Below are 23,035 nucleotides of genomic sequence, written 5' to 3'. Positions count from 1 at the left end.
ATATATAATAAAAATCTGATTGGTTTTATGGATTATCTGTTGGGGTTTTTTTGCTTTATGTATTAACGGGTTAATACAATTCATGCAATTTTATGTCACTATATTTCATTTGGACCCATCCACACTTTTGATCTTTATTAGGAATATAAAACTTTTTTCAGAATGTCATAAAATACAGTCACGATAACACATTTTTCTCCATCTCTTCAGGAAAAGCTCCCAATAAAGCTGGAGGCTGGCAACACGAAAGAAGTAAACGGGCAAAAGTCTCAAAAATGATGCGCCGCTACCTCGCAATAAAAGATTCCAAGTGAAAACTCTCTCTCTCATCAAACTAATGACGCACAAGATGGAAACAGATGGAGGTAAGCTCCTGAGAAGAAAAAAATGGCAGATTGAATGCCAAAATGGGCAAAGGTTCATGGAAACAAATACGTAATGGAGTCAGCTGCCAGCCTGTCTTGTGCTTATGATGACCAATGAGAGAACAAAATAGTGCTAACCCAAGCATCTCGTCTGAGAGCGACAGAGAACAACAAATCCATAGTTTCAGAAATGGAAGTTCAGAACATTCATTCACCTCTTCTCTCAACTCACTTTCTTACGACCCAGTCCTGTAGTAGAATTTCTATACAGAATGGATGAATAGAATATTTTTTTATTGTATTGTTAAAGCTCTGTCCACATATTGTCTTCTCTCAGAAGATGCCTTAGGCACCTTTTTCCCTGTCTATAAAAAACATCCTGGGATCTTGAAGCCCTCTCCAGTTGACTGTGAACCTTTTGGAGGGATTTTAATGAGTGAACATGAATTGTACCTATGATGCCATTACAGTCACAAATGCCGGCAAAAGCTGCAGCAGATGTTCTTCTCTCACGGTAATTGGAGCAGGCAGGAAGTGAGTCAGCAGAGTGTGCCAAGCACATCCCAGATAGATCTAGAAGCTGGAGACGTATGAAAAGTAACATTAAAGCGAGCCGAAATCCGCCCAAATCTCCCGATGGGAATTTTTATTAGTCATGCACCGAGGAACACCGAAGATCGAAAGGATTACTCGCTCGACCAATATTAGATAGCATAAAATCCTGGAGGTGTGGGATTTCCTCTTTCTCTCAAGCATTTACTAATATATACAGTTTGAGTGTACATACTGGCTTCTGTTGCTAACCAAAACAGAAGCACCAAAGTGTTCTCTTAGATCAGACAACCAGATTTTTTTTTTTTGTGCAAAATTTGGGCAATCCTTGATTGGTCCATCCCGGACTGGCTTAATTATATTTATTATGATCTAATTGTCTGACTATATGTGCGTTTTACTTGTAATGGTTTTCGAAAGTTAAAACGGTGACAACAGAAGACGGCACAATCCCCTTGAATCACAAGTCGTTCAACTACTGAACCGTTCAAATTCAAAAAGGCCCACTGCCGTTGAATAAAAAAAAAAAAAAAAAAAATCTAACAAACAGGTCAAAACCACTCTGGGGGGAAATGCTGACATCTGGAAGTTAACCTACAAATAAGGCAGTCAAGCAAACAGGAGCAGGCAACAGCAGGTATATTTGCACTTGGAAACACCAAACATGACATGGATGGGCTGACCGGTTGTGACAATTAACAACACGCGCCCTCGTTTTTCTCACTTACGCAGCAGCCGTTGGTGTTGACCCCCGTTTGAACCCTCCGCTTTTATTAAGAAGGCCTTATCTCTGTCTAGTAGTGCCTCATCCACTTACTCAACCCTCTCTCACCGCTGCACCATTGAAGTGCATTGGGAGCATGATTTATTCTTTTAAATTAAAAATGATTTGAGCTTCAAGTGGCAGGTTCATTTCTCCAAAAAAATATGTACTCGAGAGAGGCTCCTTGAATATAAGATCCCCTCAAAGCTACCACTTAAACTTTGGATTCAGTCTTGTTTTTTATGGATTTCTTTCAAAATCAAACTCGATCTTTCTGTAATACACCTCAGCTTTTTCAACATACTTTTAATATAGACGGTGTGACCCGTGAAAATATACTGTACTGATTTATTATGCCATTAGCTACATGCTAGGACACCTTGGTTAGTTCCTGCTCCTCCGTGCCACGGTGACGCCAGGTTTTTGTGACAGCCTGTAGTGAGGCTGGTGGGGAGGGGCTGTATGTACATGGATTGGATGCTTCCTGGTTGTCAGGATCTGAGCAGGCCGGGAAGAAAGCTTTTCATTCTTGCGCGTTACCATGGGATACATAGCGGGGTCACAGAGGGACTCACAACGACTTCACGCTGCGTTGCTTGCACACTGTTTTGGGGGTGTAAAATTATATTGTGTTGAGGTGATTTAAACGTTTGCGCCAGAAAAGTGCTCAGTTTCTTTCATGTAATTTCATGTTGATGTCTGATTAAACAATGTGGATCATCGCAGGTGGTGAGAAAATGGAATCACTGATGTCTTGGGGTGTTATAGTTAATTTAAAAACAAAGCAATGCAGTTTTGGTGATTGCACTGATAATCTATCTGGTAGATTAAGGGGGGCTCAAGGTGTGTCTGGGTGGAAAGATTACAAAGTTGGGATCTTGTTTGTCACAGCCTGTGAAACAAGGTGCTTATGACGCTAATCCTCATTGTCATCAAGTAAATAATCTCCACTTTGTCTCTTTTCAATTGAATGGGGGTTTATGGCTTATCCAGTTATTGATTCGATCTATACATTAGGTGCAATCATCAGGTGAATAGGCAACATATTCAAGTTATGCCAAAATAGAGTTAATGTGCAAAACAAATACATCCCAAATAAATAGACGTTTGCAAAAAGAAAGGGTCCAAGAATAGATGGCCGGGGGATTCCGAATCACAGGGAAACTTGAAACCTGCTTCAGTCTTTCAGTTTTGTTTAGCAACACTGACAAAAACTCGATAGGATAAGCCATATATCTCAATGGGGAGTTAGAAATCAATTTTAGTGTTGCAATAATAAGGGAATTCACCAAACTGATAGTATCATAAGAATAAATACCACATTCATTTCTAGGAATGTGACTTTTTAATAGAGGCAATTATTTTTGGCAGGGTTCGATACATGCAGCATGGAAAAGTATCTGCCTGGACTTTTATAATACCTCCACTCGGAGGTTTGTACGCTTGTAACCAAGGATTTTGAATCTCCTTCCCAAGCCTGTATTAGTTTGACTTCCCACTGAGGCCGTAGTGTGTGCAGCGTGTCATTAGCCATTCAGTGAGATATACAATGCGAGTCATTTCCTGTTATACATCTTTGGCTGTGTGGAATGAGCTGTATCCCGCCGCACGCTGCATTCGGGCCCACCCGGTATTTATCACAGCTGTCCTCGAGGTGAGTGTAGTGAATCTATTACGGTGTGTTTTGTCCCCTTTCTGTAAGCCCGCTGAGTTTTGTCACCCATGTCAGCGAAGGTAAGCTGCGAGTGATTGAAATAGGGCAAGGTTTCAGCACAGCATGTGGTGCCGACGCCGAGATGTGGTCGCACTCAAGTGGGTCGGTAGGAGTGTTGTTTATGCCTTTTCCTTATGATTGACAGCTCAACTGAGGCAAAAGAGAAATGTGCTGGAGGAAAATCGTACAAATCATTCTTGAAATAATCACGTTGAAAGAATTTTGGCCACTGGTTGAATCATTGTGCGTAGCGGGTTAGCGGTTAGGGTTAGCTAACCTGTTCTTCGCTGCTTTATTGTTTTTTGTAATAGTCAATAGAGACTTAGCCAGCTAGCTTGAAATAATGTTATGCTCTACACTTTGCTCAATTTGCTAAATACTAACTTTATGTAACAAACGCAAGGCTTAGTCACTGTCCATGGTGCTAGGGATTTTAGCAACCATTTTATTTTTTTATTTTCATTAGATCTAATAGAGAGCTGGCCACCATCACAGGAATAATGATTTCTCGTTAAATTTCATTGAATTTTTATTTATTTGTTACACGTCCAATCACACTCAAAATCTAAATTTCATTGTCGTTGTTTTGAATTATTGTAAAAACCGGTGTTGAGGTGACAAATGTGTGAAAGCAAACAAGAAAAATCACGGCAGAATATAAAAGCAAGAAAAACAGTTCGTATGTCCACGAAATACAGTGCCCTCATAATCCAAATAATCACTAATTACGAAACTTAATACCGCCTTGCTTTATTGGTTCCCTTAAACTTTGCACTTGTGTGCACTGTTTCCTTGGCATATTTAGTGCTTCATTTATTACCGCCTCATTTGCATGCATATTCATGAGTGCAAATGAGGAAGCCGGTGTTTCAAAACCATCCCCGTTCCGTCCACTTATTACCAAACCAATACGCCATTTAAGCAATCTAAGTCAGGTGGTTTATAGTGTGCCTGGATATACTGTAGACCCATTTCATTTTAATTGAGTGAACAAAGCAAAAAGGCTGCCATTTAGGTCCAAATTGCTTAGTGGTGTGTGCTGCTTGAAGAATATAAACCTTAGCCAATCATATGGTTGCCTTGTCTTGGTTTTAAATGGAGCACACAACATATATGTCTACAACAAAATTAAAAACGACAAAAGAATAAAAAAAGAAACATTTGTTTAAAAAAAAAAAGAAGAATGCACTACTAATTGGAAAACATTGAATTTATTTGATAAAATCTAAACAAACTCATAGTGGTTTTCTGTTTTGTGCAGATAGAGAGCCAGATAATAAAAAAAAAAAAGAAGAATCTACAGTTTTTCCTGAAACAAAAGTGCCAAATGATGGTGAGTAACATGCTTTTGAGTTACTATGTTAAAAAATATTAGTCGTGCTGTTTGTGTTGAAGCCTATGTAATATGGCTTCATGATTGTGTACATGCTAGATGCATCATGTTGGTGCTTGATTTCAATTTCAATTCTCTCACAAAATGTGGAGTCGGAAAGGTAGGTCTTGAAAGACATTTGTTGGTTTGTTTGATTTCATTGTGAGGCGCAAAAATCCTTTCATTTTTCGTGATGATTCAAAACGTATTTCCGTGGGCTGCTGATTTCAATTCTCTCACAAAACACAACGTGGAGACGGAAAGGTAGGTCTTGAAAGTCATTTGTTGGTTTGTTTGATTTCATCGTGAGGCACAAAAATCCTTTCAATTTTTCGTGATGTTTCAAAACATATTTTGGCGGACTCCTTGGCTGCTACAATTTACTTGCATCTGGGCCAAGCAGCACACTAGCAAAACAAGACTAGTCTCAAAAGGTCATCTCTTTCCCTGAGATTTTTTTCTTAAAGTGTAACATCTAAATGACATATTTCATATTTTACTTGACTTCTTGCCCAGAAATAGTATATATATAAAGCAAACAAACTATGTCATGAATTTCAGGGTTATTTTCCACAAAACTAAAGTGCATGTGCAGGCCTAGGGGACTTTTTTTTTCTTTTTACCAAGTGTCAGGAAACTGTCAACATAAGCATAGTCAGTGCAAAAAGATGTCCTTTTTTTTGTCTTTAAATAATAAACGGGCGGTGTGTTTATACCAGAGGGGGCATGTCAAGAATGTTATTCGGCTGCCGCTTGTCTTAAGAGGAAAGAGGCCTAAGGGGGTTATTAATGGGAGCGCACGGGAAATTAAACTACTAATGTAATCAGTGTGCTCTTGTATATCTACAGTATTTCTGGACAGAACAAATCAAGTTAAGTTTTGTCACTTTCAAATTAGTTGTGTCGCTTGTCTAATCCCCGAGAAATCAGCCCGTTAGCCAACTTCCCTTGAGACTAGAAAAAAAAATCTGGATCGAAACCTTGGGTGTGTCCATTTTAGTATGGTGTTGATCATTGATGGTTCTCTATGCTATTAATGTATTTGAGAGGCCCAACTATTTGAATATTTTGTTTTCTTTACGGCTGCATGAACTACTTATTTCTATATTTAGTCAGGCGCTACATGGGCAGCACTCAGTCTGCTTTGGGAGTACTCGAACCCGCTCACCCTTATTATTGAGAATTCATCTCTAAGGTTTTACAGCACAGGTTGGTGTGCAGTTCGGTCTCACGTTAAGTGCTTTTCGCTTGAGTGGGAAAGTTACTACATTTGTTTTCCCTCACACCAGCACGAAGAAGCATTTTGGGCATCTTAAAAGCACGGGAGCAGACAGATAATAAATCCCAAATCTTATCTATTTTCTCTTTATAACGATAACTGGGTATTTTTGGTGTGCTTTTCATGCCCCTATTTTTGCTGACCTTGTTGATAGCAGTAGCACATGTCCTTGGCAGTCAATCAACTTGGAATTCAACCTCAAACCCATGACTTGATCTTAAACCGAGCACTACGAGGCAAATTAGCTCGGCGTCGGCTTATCTCCCCGACTCATTTGCGGCTCTATTTTGCATTTGACTTGGCTTTCGGAAAGACATTGGTGATAAATTAGGCTGGTACGTGCTTCCAAGCCACAAATACTTTGCCACTTTGCCTCACCTGTCCAACTGTGCATGGGGAAAAGGTAGCTGGAGGAAATTAGTGACATTAGTCCATTGAATATATATAAATCATTTATGTTTATATTCATGTTTCCCTACAGTGAAGCATATAATTCCATATCATACGGCAAAGAGCAATATGTATTTGTATGAAAGTAGACATGGATTCATTTTTCTCGATGAAACCCGATTCCTGCCTGTGGCGAGGTTGGCAAAAGATGTTTTATGCATGTCGGGGCGTGCGGCCTTATGTCAAGAGGCAAATGAGCTTCCTAAAATACGTTCTTCCTTCAAATATTTAGCCGTAGCCTTATTCTGTTAAGTAAGCCTCACCTCACACCTCTAAGAAATGCTAAAAGATCATTTTCCAAATGGGTCGCCACGGAGACTGGCTTGATCACGTTAAGCTAATTAGGATGGAACCTGAGGCAAAAGCAATATTAGAGGAGGATTATTATGGTCTTCGCAGTTGGGTGCTTGGAAGGAAAAGACTGGTGAAATAGGAACTTTAGGTTCCCCCCCCTCCCCCCCCAAAAAAAAAACGTGGCTTTCCTAAGTCGTCTTAGCAGCGGGTGTTTTGAGTTAGGAGCTGAGAGCAATGCCTCGGGATGATTCCGTCATGCATAACAAATAGAATCAGTAAAGAAAACCATTTGCAAGCATTCTAATTTACTCTTTGCTCGATGCCACACTGAGATGAAGAGCAAGTGTAAACTCGCTGAAGTTCTCCCCACCTGCTCAATATGTGACGTAATGTCGAATTATATATATATTTTTAAACCCACGCAACGTGTGAGATTTCTCGAGTTTGGGAGTCAAATAAAGTAGAGTGCCAACGCGACAAAGCGATCCAACCGTATCACCAGTATTTTTAATTACGTGCCGATAGCTTGGCTTTAGCCAATATTCAAGTGTTAAATTACCGCACCATCTGTTATCTTGGAAAATTATCTTTTTTTTCCCCAAGACTTTCATTTATCAGAATGTATTTCCCTCTTGTGCAGTTCACACTTTCGGACCATAGCCGAGTCGTAACAACAATTCAGTATCACACAATTTCTCCATCTTATCAATCATAAAAAAAAGAAAATTACAATTCCATTCTGCCACCTTTTCTTGTAATGTGGAAAATGATGCTCCCAGAAGCCCCGAATTGCACTTTTGCCTTTTCATTTAACATCATTTTCTCTGGGCTCTGTTCCCTTTTGCCTCTTTGCCCTTTGGCGCGTGGCATTTTGAAAACCCCATTTGTTAACTCATTAATATTAATTCCTCAAAAATAATCTACTCCCATTCGTCTCTGGTATTCTCCCATGCCCCGCGCTGACCGCCACACGCTTTGGTTCAACAGCATGCTGCTGCACATTTTATATTTGCTCTTCATTGCATCCTCATTGCCGTGCAGATTGTCATTTGTTTTGGTAAATTGCGGTATCCCTCCATCTGTCTTCTTTAGCACTTGCCCTCATTAGGGTCAGGCTGAGCACACAATCTGATAGTAATAACATGTTTTATTACAAAAGAGAGGATTGGAGGAGGGGTAAGGTAACGAGCATGACGACAACCAATAGTAACGGTCCCGTGATTCAAATAAAATAAAATAAAACAATAAACGCAATATGTGAGCATGCATGGACAACATTTCAACAGATCCATAAACATAACAAATATAGAAGACAAAAAAATAAAGGCTTGCTGTTTATTGGAAAGACAAATAGCCTGGCAGCAACTATTTCAAATGGGGCTATGTTTGAGATTAATCACCATGCGAGCATTTGAAGAGTGCCCGCTAAATAATTGATAAAGGCCGTATATAAGCAAGTAAGTGTGCGTTAAATAAGACATGAAAATGCACGACAGCCACTCTTGTCACATTATGCCGCACTGCGAATTAGATTCAACGTGAACGTGCGGTAAAGACAATCACAAAACGCTGCCCCTAGCTGTCATATGTCAGGTGACTTCATAAAAAGATGGCGTAAAAACTCTTCGTATAATGCCATCAAAATGCAATTAGACTGGAATATTTCGTCATTTATTCACTGTAAGTGGAAGGGCCTACCTTTTATTGGCAGATAAGTATGCAAATAAGCGAAATCTTTCAGTCTTCCCCTTGTGAGTCGACCAATTAGAGCAGGTGTGTCAAATATGAGGCCCCTAGAGCATAAACCGGCTCACTAGGGGGTTTTAATTTAACACGCGGAATGAAATAGATATATAAATAAATTCGATCGAGACCCTGCAGTTTCAGAAAGTCGACACACCCTTGTTAAATTACATACTGAAATTATGCCCAAAACGTTCAATGCGCAGGAAGCAAATGGAATAGTCCATAGCATGATAAGCAAAGGGGGGAGATTTTGTATTGATGTTTTATAGCACGTTAATCGTAAAATGGGAGAAAACGTTCCATTTGCGGACCCCCTATTAGTCTCCAGGTCTCGGGCAATCAATCACCTCTGCTTGCCTAATAATAAGTCTGCCCCTGCTCTGAACTACGGGCTTGACAACCTTAAATTAGCGGCTGTTGTGTAATCGCCACAGCATATCATTAGTTGCCGCCGTTTAACATTCACCGCTCGCGTTCCCTTGTTTCCGTGATCACCCTTCCTCCGCTGGAACCGTGTACTGTGGATTGTGGAGGTGAACCCGCAGCATACGCGCCCAGCGAGAATCTTCGCACGCTCGTTCATTAGCATCTGTGCAATTGGCCCGCGCACAGCTGTAAAGAGGTTTAGTGCGCGTAAAAAAATTTTGGCCATTACCACGAGTGGCGAACTGCAGCCAAAGGGCATTACAGTCGGCTGTTTTTGGACCGCCGCCACTTACCTGCGGCTGACAGAATATGGCCCACCTTGAAGATAAACGCGGCAACCTTTTACTTTTACAGCTTTGACTCCGCAATGGTGGTCTGCAAAAGGGTATTAACTTCACACAAATACAAATAAATTCTTAATGGGCTTTTTCAAACAGTTCGCTTGGATGGAAATGTGAAATGTGGCAATTGTACTCGCACTGTACGATACTTAGGTAAAAGGAGAACATTTGTAGTTTCTATCTGTTCCAACCCAGATCGATATCTCCTTTTTTTATGTATTTGACGGCAAAATGTTGATAGCCTATCAACACATGGCTTAGTGTTTGTCTGCCCTGCCATCAGCATTAGCATCAGCGCTAAAGTCCATTCATTATTTGCTATTCTTTCACCCAGTGTGATCCCTGCGGGAGTCACTTTGGACCCTCTATTTTATTTTAAACGTTGTTGTTCCAACAAATTGATCTTTCTGTTGGAGAATTCATTAAGCAAAGAGCAGTTGCCATAGTTATTTTTTACCATTTGAGAGCAAATAGCCGAAAACAAAGCCCTTTGAGTGCTTGTGCCATATAAAGCGGATGGTATTCAATGTTATACAAGAAATGACACCAGTTGTTTCAAAACGTTTCCCGCCAATAATGGCATTTCGAACATGCACAAAAATATTTTTTTATATATATCATGGGTGTGTAGAATTTGACATCCATTCAATTTTCAAACAAGAAATCCAATGGCCGCACTGTCTCGTCCTTGCCACAAGTGGGTGTTTCCAATATTATTTATACCTCTGCAATCAAGTAATGTGACTTTTTTTCATGAAATATATTGCATTTAGGTAATTGTCTTGAATGTTACCCATCTGTTATCTAAGCTGCCGGTTGTTTTTGAGCATGAAATAAGAGAGAGAGCTATCAAAGCTGCCATCACTTTCATCTTTTGTAACAGTGGCAATGCCAAATTAGACAACAAGCCTTAATGAACAGAATGACTGAAGACCAATGAGAGCAAATGATTAAAGGTGTTATCTTTCATCCGAAACGAAGTAAAACTACCACGAATTGTGCAGATTAAAAGATTTCCACATCCGTGCTTCAATAAGCGCAAAATGACTGGCTGTTCCACATTCAAACAGGCTTAAAGCAACCTTGTCTTTCACTGTACGTCGATAAATCCCCGAAAAAGAAAAAAAAAAAAAAAGTCAATTCGACGGCTGAGTGAACATGAATGATTTCTATGTCTTTATATCAGGCAGAGACAAGCAGACATCCACGCTGTGCAGTCAGCTTGCGATGTTCCTGGAGAATTAGTGCCGGGTACATTAGGGAGGACTGCTGAGCTAAAGGCTCTGCTGCATTATTCAATAAAGAACAGTGCGCCGCACGTTCGCCAGAGATACCCCGGTCCACTTTTGTCAGTTTCACTTCGGTGAAATACAGACAGCCAAGGGGATGCTCATAAATCTACATTGGCACATTGCATTCATATTCCGTAGGTTAACCAGAAGAACCACCTAATATTACGATACTTTGTCACTCGTTAAACCGAAAAGTTTCCTCGAAAATGTAAAGTTGTATTTGTGTATTATCTTTGAATTTTTCTTCAGTGTATCAATAGCAAAGTGTCCTCCATAGATCCATTACACCGGTAACAGCTGATTCCCGATGCGGGCCATCCGTCTCTCGCCCGGACCGAGATAATGGTCTAGGTACTTTTCTCTGTTAGTGGTTGATAATGCCGCGGGTGCTTTCAGCAAGCGATGCCATTGATCGTAGCTAACTGCAAGGGCTCTTGGGTAGTTGCTTGCGGGCATTTGAGGTTGCTGACCTACGCTCCCGAAATTGATCCAGATTTTGTACACTTTATATCTTTTTTTGCTGCCTAAATGGGGTGCTGTTGAAACTCATTGGATGTTCCCTCGGGAGCAGATGTTTTGAGGTAGCTTGTGGATAACTAGGCTACTTTTTAGATGCGCAGTTAATTTTGGCCACAAAAATTCTATTTAAATTCATTCATTTGTCTTTTCAGTCCAGACTGAATCTCACTGGGGCACATTTAATTGACATTTAATTAATTTTGTCCCTTCATGTTTGCTGCCTGTATTGACTTTTGTCACAATTCAGTTTTACATATAAAGACAAATGATAAAGACCTCATTTTGTCGCTTTTTGTCGTAACTGACCTCTTTTTGGGGAGTAAACGCCTCCAGTGAAAATGTTCATGACCTACGGATCAATACACCCAAAAAAACAACAAATCAAGTTAATTAGCCATGCTGAGGGAAAGAAAAACGGTTTAAAGGAGACATGACACAATTCATTGTGCATTTAATTACCGTTGGTCATTTCCACCAAAATGCAGCTTTTGGTACTCCCCCCCTGCAAAAGTAAGATAAGAATTGTATTGATTTCTCTCACTCTTAACCTTCTTATCTAACAATAACTATTTCACTTGGCATGCCTTAAAAATACAGGATTACCTCAATGTTACCTCTCTCCGGAATCGGTCTACAGAAACTTTCTGACTTTTTTTTTGGCAATGCGGCGATAGTTTTAGTTTATAACTTCATTTCAACCTTTAATAGATGTTTGGCTGCAGAAGGCTTATTTTACTATCTACATTGAGTCATAGCTTTCATCACCCAAAGTTTTAAGGAGTGAGGCAGGTGATTGCAAAGATTGAATTTTCCCTCAGTGCAAAAGCCTTTTTTCCCCATTTGTTTTTTTATAAGCTAGAGCCACTGTACTTCATTGTGACAAACTAGCAAAATTTTATATCATAATGTCATACCTCTTTTATTCAAATATAATCATGTATATGTATATACATATTTCCTCGTAACTAAGAGTTCTACATTCCTCCAAGCCGAAATCTCAAAAGTTCATAGCGTTACTGCAATCATTCATTTTCTCCGCATGTAAGCAAATCAAAGTAGTCTGGCGTGTTCATTTTCTGCCGATTTTGCTTTTTTGCCCTATGAAGATTAATGTGCCTCCGTTTTCCCCCTGTAATTTATACCTTTACATGATAAATTAACGCCTTTGCCAGAGTCTCGCACGATTAATTTCGCCGCGTTGCTCACGACATGCTGACAACGACAGTGACGCTCCCTCGCGACTGCTGAAACATCACGTTAAAAAGGGTGAAAGAGGAATCAGAATGCGACAATGAAAAGTACAGACCAAACTGTAAATGCGACAAGGATACAAAGGCAAGATTACTTTACAGCGGGCCCTTAGGTTTCATGATTAATTCATTCCAGAAAGTCTTACTGTAAGCAAATTGTACAAAAACTAAAGCAATATATCCCAATTGAAGTAGTATAAATCCAATTAATCCGTTTCAAACACCCAAATAGCGTTCACTAAAAATACAGTTCACAAAATACTTTTCAGCGAGGCGGATGAAATAAAGGGTAATTAAAGGCTGGAGATTAATTAAAAAGAAAATAGAGCCCTGAGTGGATAGGTTAGCAGAGTTGACTGCAGAGTGCTGCGGTTAATTCACTTCTAAGCAAAAGCACATAATGAGTGTGCCCCCCCCCCCCTCCCCCCTTGTGAAACACATTCCGTAACTTCACTGTTTATGTGACATTTACTGAATACCATCCACAACTGGTAAACATTTCCGCACTTTTGCAAAGTATGTACACTTGCGAGAATGAGTCGATGATGGACACATTGGAATAGGGCTGACATTTAAACTCTGCAGTCGGATACGCGGACACGCACAAATCATGCGCGGCGCACTGCGAGTTGTTGGCATTTCCGTCCTAACTGGAGAAAGACCACCTTACAGACGTAAGGGTTCGGATTGGGAATGGTCTGTAGCTAATGAGTGTCTTAATGAGAGCATGAGCTTAAAATGCGTGACGCCAAATCACTTTGTCAAGCTCGGACACGAATGACATAAAAATATTGCTCATATTTCCCTAAATCAAACACGGAATGAACCCATTTTAATCTTCTAAATTAATATAGTCGAGAGGAGGAAAAACATTCTCTTTTTTTTGCAGTCGTCGGGTAGAAGCATCGTGTTTTCCTTTGAGCCTAAATAAACCGTCTAAATTCCACTATGGGAGATATCCATCCTAGTTACGCAGAGATAGAAGTCCCTATCGGAAGCTTCATGAGATTCCCGTCCAAAGCAGGGCGCCATTACTCAAGTGTTGTCAGTGCTGATCTCAGTCTCCGCACCGGCGAGCGACGACAACCAAATCATGGCAAAATACACACAGCCACTCGGCTGCCTCATCGGGCTACTGATAGGGCCACTGCAAAGTCAGACATTTGTTTTTGATTTTAGATTTGGTGCAATCCAAAGAAAAACACGTCAGTCTCTAAAGCACAGAATCATCATTCCGCTTACTAAATGATCCACGGACCAGTACCGGTTCGGGCGTTGGGGACCACTGCTATTTTTCATTTATTCTTAAAATACAAATATAGTTTTTTGGCATTGCTTATTTTAATGGCAAGATCATTTGACATACAAGTCGTGAGCATGGGCACAGGAGAATTAAGCTCCTAAGTCAAGGATTCACTGCAGCGTACCTGCTTTTGCTGATACAGCATTTTCTTCCAACTGCAATTTTAATTCACCTGAGATGGCCATTTGGAAAAAAGAACTTTCCAGAAGCGAGACATAAATTGTGGTCCTCTTTCCACGAAAATGTCTCGGATGAAACCGATAGACATTATCGTCAATTTTCTAAGCGGGGCAATTTCGACGTAAGAGACGAAATGAGTCATTTTGAGAAATGATCGACGGGCTGATTTCCCTTCATAGATACCGGTGATAAAATTACCGTGATCAAAGGGTTTGACAAAAAGGAATGAGTAGGTCTGGCAAGATCTTGATGGGAATTGAACTTTGATGAGTTTCTCACCGGAAGGCCCAGGACAATCGTGGTTAAGGGACACATCGAGGTATTCCGAAGCAGCCATACTGTAATTGGGTTCTTGCGGACTGAATGGAATCGTCGTTTTTCCGGTTGATTTTAAACATGCAGAGCTACAATTTGTTCAGTTTACCACCAATGCCGCAAAATGGCAACAAATTTAATATAGGTCACTTTTAAAAACAATTTGAACAGCAAAGGGGAAAAACTCTCGACTGCTAGACTGAACTTGGCCAAAATCTGCTTTAATGTCATCTGGGCTAAAGGGCAGGATGCTGGATCTCCTGGGAGACACACTGGATTGGAAAACCATGAAAGATGAGTCCGGTGTTATGACTCGGGGCATCATGGGAGTGGAGTTGAATTGGGTTCCCCGAGCAAATGCGCTATAGATTATTTGCGCATATACTATAGATCATCCGAGCGGCAGTTTGCAGGATAATAATTTCCTTCACAGTCCTTACGTGTTGGCAAAAGGGAGGAATCTGATGATTTTGTAAGCTGTATGTACTTGTTTCTTCATGTTGCATGTGAATTTTGTAAAATCACTCAGGACCTGCATTTAGTCTGGTTGAGAAAAATAAAATACAGAACTGGATTTCATTGAAGATCTCTTGTCAAAGCGCTAGTGCAAACCCAGCGAGTCAAATTACAAGCATTTTATCGTTTAATCATAAATTGTATTTACTGTGACTATGCATTACTTGTCTGACAGGCTATCTGATCTAAGAAAAAAATAATTAGGACTGAAAAAACTCATCAGCCAGTCTTGGTTTATGGTTTGATTACTTCTTCCCTACATGTACAGTTTAAAGGCTTGCAAATCATTTGAGCATTCATACAGTTTTCCATTCCATGTCAAACTACGCGGAGATTTTCCCTCACTTAAGGGCATGTGTTTGCCTTCTGGCTATTTCATTTTTAACGGCAAAAGCTGTTTTATGAGAACGTCACTGTGGAATTCATTCGCTCGTAGTCTGGTCTTTCGTAGTAAAATAAATAAATAAGAGAAGTCAAATGTGCGTCGGTTTGCTCTCCCGTTCATGTAGCGGCTGCCTGGTGAGGAGGAGCGGTACAACAAATGGATTGAAACAAGAAATTCCTTGAAGTATTTGCCCGCCATACACGGAGAAGCGGCAGAACGTGACTGAGCTGTCATGTCAGTGACTTGTCATGAGATGGCGACAGTCTAGTTATGCTGCCATTGAAATTTGAATTGTAGATGAACAGGAGACAAGACCAATACAGTAATGCTATATGGTGTTTAACAATAACACTTAATCATTTCAAATAGACCTGTGGCTAAAAAAGCGAAGCATGGGGAGTCTCCGTCAACCAACTGTGTAGTCAATAAATGGCTATTCCATTGCATTGGTTGTGTACGAGCATCGATCGTTCACTTCTGTTACATTCGGCAATATCCCTCGGTGGGTGGCGGGCCCGAGACATTGCTTTTCACGTTTGATGAAATAATCGCATCCTGGAGACGGACGGGGTCAGACAGGCCGATATTGTATTTCATAATGATTGAATTCCTGATAATGCCCGAGCAACACGGGATTACATCTACCTTGTTATTGCACAGGATTAATCAATATAAGTAAAGCATAGTCTTTTAATTAAAGGCTATTCTCTTGTTTTGCTGAAGGGGATATTTGATGTTCAACCAGCCCAACCTTGAGGAAGCCTTTTGTTACTGGCTTGTGTTTCATTGTTCTAACGTGGAGGTGCGGCGACTTAATAATCGCGCCTCTCGCTATCCTCAGAGACTAGGGCTTCAAACATCCCCATAATAACTTTTTACCAAATAGGCCTGAAGCAACACACACTCCAAAAAGGGGGGACGCTTCACTGGACAGACTCAAGGGAATACTTTGACATGGCTCGGCCTGTTCTCGATAGAATTGAGTGTAATGGTCCGCTGAAATCCTCTCTGAACTTGTTGGATTTTCCTTACTGATTTTTGACTGGTGGGTCGATCCAGTGCTTACTGTCAAATGAATCCTTTTTTTATCCTGGCAAAGACGACTGCTTGCAGTCAATCATGATCACAAATGAGAAATGAATCGGGCTGGGCCTTAGTAAGACACATTAATCGTTCCTCACGTGTCATCAAATTCAGTCGGAACAGGCTTGACGTCATCAAACAGTTTTACCTTCGAAAACAATATATCTGTACCGTAATTTTCGGACTATAAGTCGCTCCGGAGTATAAGTCGCACCAGCCATAGAATGCCCCAAAAAGTGAAAAAAACATATAAGCCGCTCCGGAGTATAAGTTGCATTTTGGGGGGCAATTTATTCGACAAAATCCCACACCAAGAACAGTCATGAACGAGCAACAACAGGCTAAACGATAGCAACAACATGTGAAGTGATCAACTATACTAAAAATAACATGTGAAGTGGTCAACTATACTTGTAAGTAAGTGATGTGTTAATGATCAAGTAAAAATTTGTGAAAAAAAAACATATATAAGTCGCTCCTGAGTATAAGTCGCCCTCCCACCCAAACTATGAAAAAAACGCGACTTATAGTCCGAAAATTACGGTATATTCCTTTTCCTGCCCACTGATGCGAACAAATGCGCCTGGGTCATTAAAGTTGTGGAAGGACACATTTACTATTGACGTATTTAAACTCATTCGCCACATTGTTTATGAACACCTCTAAATGGTGCTACAAGCACACACACAATTATTGACCTTGTGTTTCTAATGATTACCTTATTCTTTCCACATGACCAAGCACGAAAGCAGCACTCTAGAAAATTGATGTTCATTCATTCATTTTATCTGGTTTTCAAATTATTACTTATAAACAAACACAAGCAATTTCAGGGAAGCTACATTCTTAATTATTTTATATGACCTCCCTGTCTTACACACGCAAACTTGTAGGTTTCGGTTCTGGGCTTTCTTAACCTTGACCCATTCTTTTACTACGGTGGCAGATGTTCTCAACTGGCCCTACTTGGGCTGGCCTGAATAAGCAGGTCATGTCTGTTTTTATACTACATGCTCCGCGGTTAGCATGGGGCCGACTCAGCGACTTGGGATAGCCGCTGAAGACAGGCCAAAATGCGAAACAGCTGCTCTAAAAGGAATCCACCGAGAGGCGAGCTAAAAGCAAGATAAAAATCGCATCTACCGTTGTGTCGACCTCAGACGCCCGCCATTACAAATTCATGCGCTCACAACGACATCCCAACGGCTTCGTGGCGAGAAAAGTCATAACCGCACAGATGTTCGATCGCATTGTCTCATCGGATGCGCTAGCGCATAAAAGCAAAACGAGCGATGGCGGTTTGCTGCACGGACGACACGGTCTTCTCCCAGTTGGATATTAAAACGGAATGAATTGTTTATTTATTCTGCCTGTGGGCTGTGTTTCCGACTTTAGTGCAATTTTTGGGGGTATGGACCCTACAGTGAACACTTAAAAGTCGAACGTCATTCCCTTCAGGAGATTGTTCAACCAGATCTTTAATTGAAACCGTGGACACCGTGGCTGTTTATTTAAAAGCATATTTTTAGAATAATATTGGCTAATAGATTTTGTTGAAGGTCCATGTTCTCTTGAGAATCATTCGAGGGTTTTTTTTTTTTTCCTTCTAGTCTTAATAGCCCAACCGCGTTCATTGCAGTGACTGACAATCCAAACGAGCCAATGAGAAGAGACTTTTTTTAGCGATCTAAGTGGCAACCATTTTTTTTTGGGACGGGCAAGTAGAATCCAATTACAGCGCAATTCAATGGAACTGTCACACTTTTCAAAGTGGGAGACCACCGAGTGTGATAGATTGCTCGGCGTGGAGTAAAACACATGGTCGCACGCTCACACGTTTTTGGATTGCGGCACCATGTTGGTCTTCACACTTGAGCTCGTTCCAGCATGTACAGCAAGTCGACAGCATGTCTTGTGAAATGTCTCTTTTTAGCATGTTTATAATGACGCTTAATTATTACTGAATCGTTTGTTAACTGGGACAATTCTAGCACTCTGCGATTGAATTCCAAAGCCGAATACGCCATTTTGTACATAAATCTATCCGATAAAGAGATTTGTAGACTATGTGGGAGCCTAAATCAGAGAGTCATCAAACTGAATTTATGAACGACTGACAGTATGCAAATGACAAATGTAAATATGAATCGTTACAATTGCACATTTAGGCGTGTAGAACTCCATCAAGGTCTGACGATCCTTAACATGTCAGACGTGATTACTCAGAAATGACTTGCACATGAAGTAATTTTTATTTATTTTTTTACGTCCATTGCAGTGTACATTAAAATGGTCCGATGAATAATTTGTAATCCAAAGACACCCGCGTCATTGGGAGTCTGGAGCTAAAAAGAGCAGGCCTGATTCACGCTCTGATTCATTCTCACCACCTGATCCAACACGACAGAGCCATCCTCTAACAACACCTTAGCATGAGCGCAAGAATGCATTCGACACGGCTGCATGAATGACTCCGGCACACTTCGCACCGACCTGGCCCGAGTCAAAGGGAAAATGTAATTGCTGAATTCACACTGTATCAAATTCTTAAAACCGCTATCCAGTTTAAATCTAAATATTTGAAGATGACACAGTTTTATACTGGTGTTGACTAAAACGTGAGAGGCTTGCTGGATGAAATAACCCGAGAGAGTTTAAAAGGCAGGAAAGAATAACGGTAATACTTCAGGAGGAGAAACAGCTTGAACAAGCACACACGTACATTCAGTACATTGTGTGACTCCATTCAGTGGTGTCTCCTACGACCTCTGTACAATAAGGATCACAGAAAGTCAATGTGTTTACCTTCGCTGCACTGGGAGCAGAACCTCATATTTCTGCTGTGTATGTGCAGAATCAAAACGAGGTGAGCTAGGACATCATATACTCACAAAAACTTGAAAGACATCTTTTGTAAAACTGTGACACGGCTCCCCATTCAACCCCTATTGTGAATCCTGCCATTCCGCCCCTTGTTTGAGAACTGCAAAGTTGTGCAAGAACTACTGGAACATTGAACAATTTCGTCATTTGAGGGTTTATGGGTCAGACTAAGTTCAACCTGACAGGTTAGACTGAGTGCGTTTTCGCTTCTTCCTGGAATTTGACTCGTTAAAACGTTTGAAATTTGCGAACCAGCGACCCGCAATCGACATGCAGATTCCCACCAGAACATAAAATGGCTGCTTTTGATTCATCTTACCTTCAAGCACTTTTAAGTGTGCTTGGCATTTAACCTCTAACCGCTTCCAGATTAGCTTTTCTGCACTTTGCATCGAGACTCTTAACGCGCAATGACGCAATATAAACACAAACTTACTCCAATCGCGATTAATTATCCGTGGAGCCGGTGCATGAGGCGTCACCTGGCGTAACCCTTCTTTTTCAGTAAGATAAAATACAAGGAGCTCGGGTGAGGAGTTGCGGTGCCGTTAGTTTCTTCTGCGAGAGATAAGAGATGCTCTAAAGATAGAGTGGGATGCTCCCGATACCCTTGAGGGATGCCCGTGATAGCGTTTGTATTAGGGCAGCACAAATGGAAACAATCTGGACCGAGACCTTGCATCAACACATCATCAGGCTGAGATGTTTGCTGGCAGTGATACACGTGTAATGACCAGGTTAGGGAGCATAGACCGTATTCAGCGAATTGTTTTTGGATGGCTTTTTATTTTACCGTTACAGGGAAAGGATAGCCTTTTGTTGAAATGTTATTAATCCAACCTCAGTTCAGTCATTTCCTTGTGCTGTCGTCCGATCACTTTCTTTTGTCATTTTATTTTAACATCTGCGTGAACGTACGACTAAATAAATGCGAGGCAAACCTTTCGCACAAACCTATTTGGGAATATTCAAAGAGGCCTGTATGATCTCGAGCAGTTAATTAACTGTCAAACAACTATTCCAAATAAAAGATGAAACCCCGGAGCCTGGCTAGCCGCTGCTCTCTCCGACTGCTTGTTGGCTTGGAGTGTGATTGGCAGGTGATTTATGACTAATCTGACTGGGCATTAGTGAGGTTGTCTCCCTCATCAATTGGAGGATATTAAAAATGATGAAAGTGAACAGGCTGAAAGTGGGAGACTAGTGACAAACAACAGTGTTGTGATGCAATGGAAGTCTCGAAATCAGTCGCTGGGGTTTGGGCCCGACCCTGCATTTCGTCCAGACACAGTTTTCTATATTCTAATAAACACCGTGGCACTCCAAGAGCGGTCGTTCTAGTTCATTTCTTGCAAAGAGAGATTGTACCGAGCAGACAAATTCAGGATACAAACCATTAAACATCAAATGAACACCTCGAAATAATTCAATGTGTTGCTTTGATCGTATACCAGCCGCTGATGAAATATTTTTTTAACTTGCAAATTATTTATTAATCATCAATGTTGTTTTCCTGTCGAGACAATTAATTAAATGACGGCCTCTCTGAAGTGGAACAATTACTGACATCGTAATGTATCAAAGGAGGGAGGGGGGTGCAATCACGACTGATATTCTGATTTGTCACTTGGCAAGAACGCAGAACATTGAATTCCTTTTGAACATGATGGCTTTTGTTCATATCATTTGCGAATAGCGCTGACATTTTCGGTTTTGCATTCAGATGAAAGCCGGAGACTCAATTGACACACATTGGATATTGAAAGTCTACACACCCCTATTCAAAAACAAGTGTTTTGTGATCCAAAACATGAGACAAGATAAAGCATTACATCAGATTAGATCAGATTGGAATGTGTCGGTGTACCTAATAGAGTGTCCACTCAGAGTACGTTATCAAGACGGCCATCTCTCGTTGCCAAGTGTGCGTTATTATGAAGATCCATATTTAATATCCCGAGTCAAGTCGAGCTGCACTTAACAGTTGAGTGTATATGAAGCCAAACACTTGAAAAAAAACAGATAGACATCGTCTGGTCTATTTTGCGACCGTCCAGGCGAGCCGAGCCAGCTGCAGGAAATTGCTTGGAGCTGTCCAATTCTGCGCCTATGGAGTCAACTTGTCGTATTCTCCGTTGTCCCAATTCCACAGCGTGTGGGTACCCGGTAGAGATTGGATCGACCGCCGCTCATTTTTTTCCCATCACCCCAATTTACAGCAAACTCAACAGCTCTCAGAAACTCCCCCAAGCCCCCCAACGTGAAAGATGGGAGCCACATAATTGAGTGTTCATAATACCACATTGTGAGACCCAACTTATGATGACCGTATAGCGATACCTTGACAATCCTAATCCAAATCATTTACAGTACCTTTATCTACCATGTCGCTCTCCATGGCGGTTGAAAAATGGAATAACCCGATTTAAGCGGATTCTGGCTGACACCTAATGCAAATCTACTTAAATATTGTAATGTAATATTTTTATTTTATTTCCCGCCACCCCAGGAACTTCAATAGGCGATCCCCTACTCTATCTTATATTTTGGATCTCATTAGACTGAGGGCAGGCACAGTTCTTTCCAGAACTATTCCCTTGTGAATGTCTCATAGCGGAACAGCCCAAAACTTTCTTGTCAGTCCACTGCTACCTTTTGTGTTATTAACCAGGCTCCATCCAGGCAGGACTCACTGTGTCAGTCATCTCTCATTTTTGCTGACGCCCGTGAACCATCCGACTGATCGAAACATTCTGACACCTCTGAGACATTTATTGACATCTAATTGACATGTTAAAAGGGGTCAGAGGTCTCCCAAGTATCAATGTTTAGACTGAAGGCTCCATGCGGTGCGAATCACTGGGTTAAACTAGCTATGACATGCAGGGAGAGAAGAACTGTGATGTTCTATCCATCCATCCCCCCGCCGCTGTCGGATGCACTTACAGCAAGCTCGCAGGCTGTCATCTGTCATGCTGATACTCCCCCGGGTGTGCCTCGATTTAGAGGCATGGCCAGGCCTCCCAGCCTGGAAGAAGTAAGCACACAGTAAATGACCAGACTGGATAAATCCCAAGTGACCCTTTGGAAATAAACCCAAGTGACCCGACTGTTAGATGGACTCTGACTAGAGCACAATACTCTTATGGTGTAATGCATGGTATACTGCAGTGCAGCAATTCAATTTTGGAAAGTGGATATAAATTGGACGGGCGGATGCCCATCACTCTCCTGCCTGCTTAAGGTAATATTTTTAATATGCTCTCACTGCAACGGTTGCCGGAGTATGAATCTACATCAAGGGCCAGTACGCTGGCCCCCGTGAGGATGAATTTGAAATTTGATGATTTGAAGAAACTGAAATAAATTGTTGCTTCATTCTAGTATCGTCACCAGAGGCGGGGGGGGGGGGGGGTGGGGGGGGGGGGGGGAATATGGAAAGCTCCCAAAGTTTGATGGGGTGCTTCTTCAGCAAGACTAATAGCGCTTTTATAAACAATGCCTCTCCGAGGTACCTCGCTAGTAGTATTCTGCAGGGCACAATGCCCAGCGGCCGTAAGCTGCTGCAGTCCACACAAGCGTTGGGTTCTGTGTGCTGCAAGACTGCAGTAGAGCGAGTGATTTATTCCACCTGTCAGCACAGCAGATGCTCCAGACGGATGCTTGAGTGTTTTTCGGCTCAGGCAGATGCCTCCTTTCATATAGGGTGGCTCTCGTGCACAGCCAAAGGCCCAAATCAAATCAAACCGTTACCAACTCCAATTGAAATCAAGTCCCAACAAGGAAATGCCTCTTTTCGGAGACGTCAGATTGCACTCCAGTTTGTCTTTAGCGGCGTGCCTCAACTGTACGTGACATACTACTAATTGACCGGACGGTGTTTGGGACATATATCACATCCCCGGCCCGGATACAAATTGCCTCGTTTAAAGCGACGCTCGTCCGTCTCGCGCACAATTCATCTGAATCACGGTGACGTACAACACACGAAGACAGTACAGCTTCGT

At 41.3% G+C, this 23,035-nt stretch overlaps 1 protein-coding gene across 2 annotated transcripts in view; it reads left to right on the top strand.

Annotated features, from left to right (window-relative positions):
* The window catches only part of large1 (LARGE xylosyl- and glucuronyltransferase 1), a 95,251-nt gene that overhangs the window by 3,115 nt on the left and 69,101 nt on the right, over nt 1-23,035 (top strand). The window contains exons 2-3 of one of the 2 annotated variants that reach the window (XM_049760662.1): nt 211-365; nt 4,656-4,727. In XM_049760662.1, coding sequence (XP_049616619.1) covers nt 360-365; nt 4,656-4,727 — 78 coding nt within the window. In that variant the 5' untranslated portion in view covers nt 211-359. Of the gene's footprint in view, nt 1-210; nt 366-4,655; nt 4,728-23,035 lie in introns of those variants that run through there. The other variant, XR_007489530.1, reaches the window with a different exon arrangement.

This window comes from Syngnathus scovelli, chromosome 22 (genome assembly GCF_024217435.2).
Source record: "Syngnathus scovelli strain Florida chromosome 22, RoL_Ssco_1.2, whole genome shotgun sequence".
NCBI classification, from domain to species: Eukaryota; Metazoa; Chordata; class Actinopteri; order Syngnathiformes; family Syngnathidae; genus Syngnathus; species Syngnathus scovelli.
The sequence above is the reverse complement of the archived record's forward strand: the minus strand, read 5'-3'. Positions and strand labels throughout refer to the sequence as shown.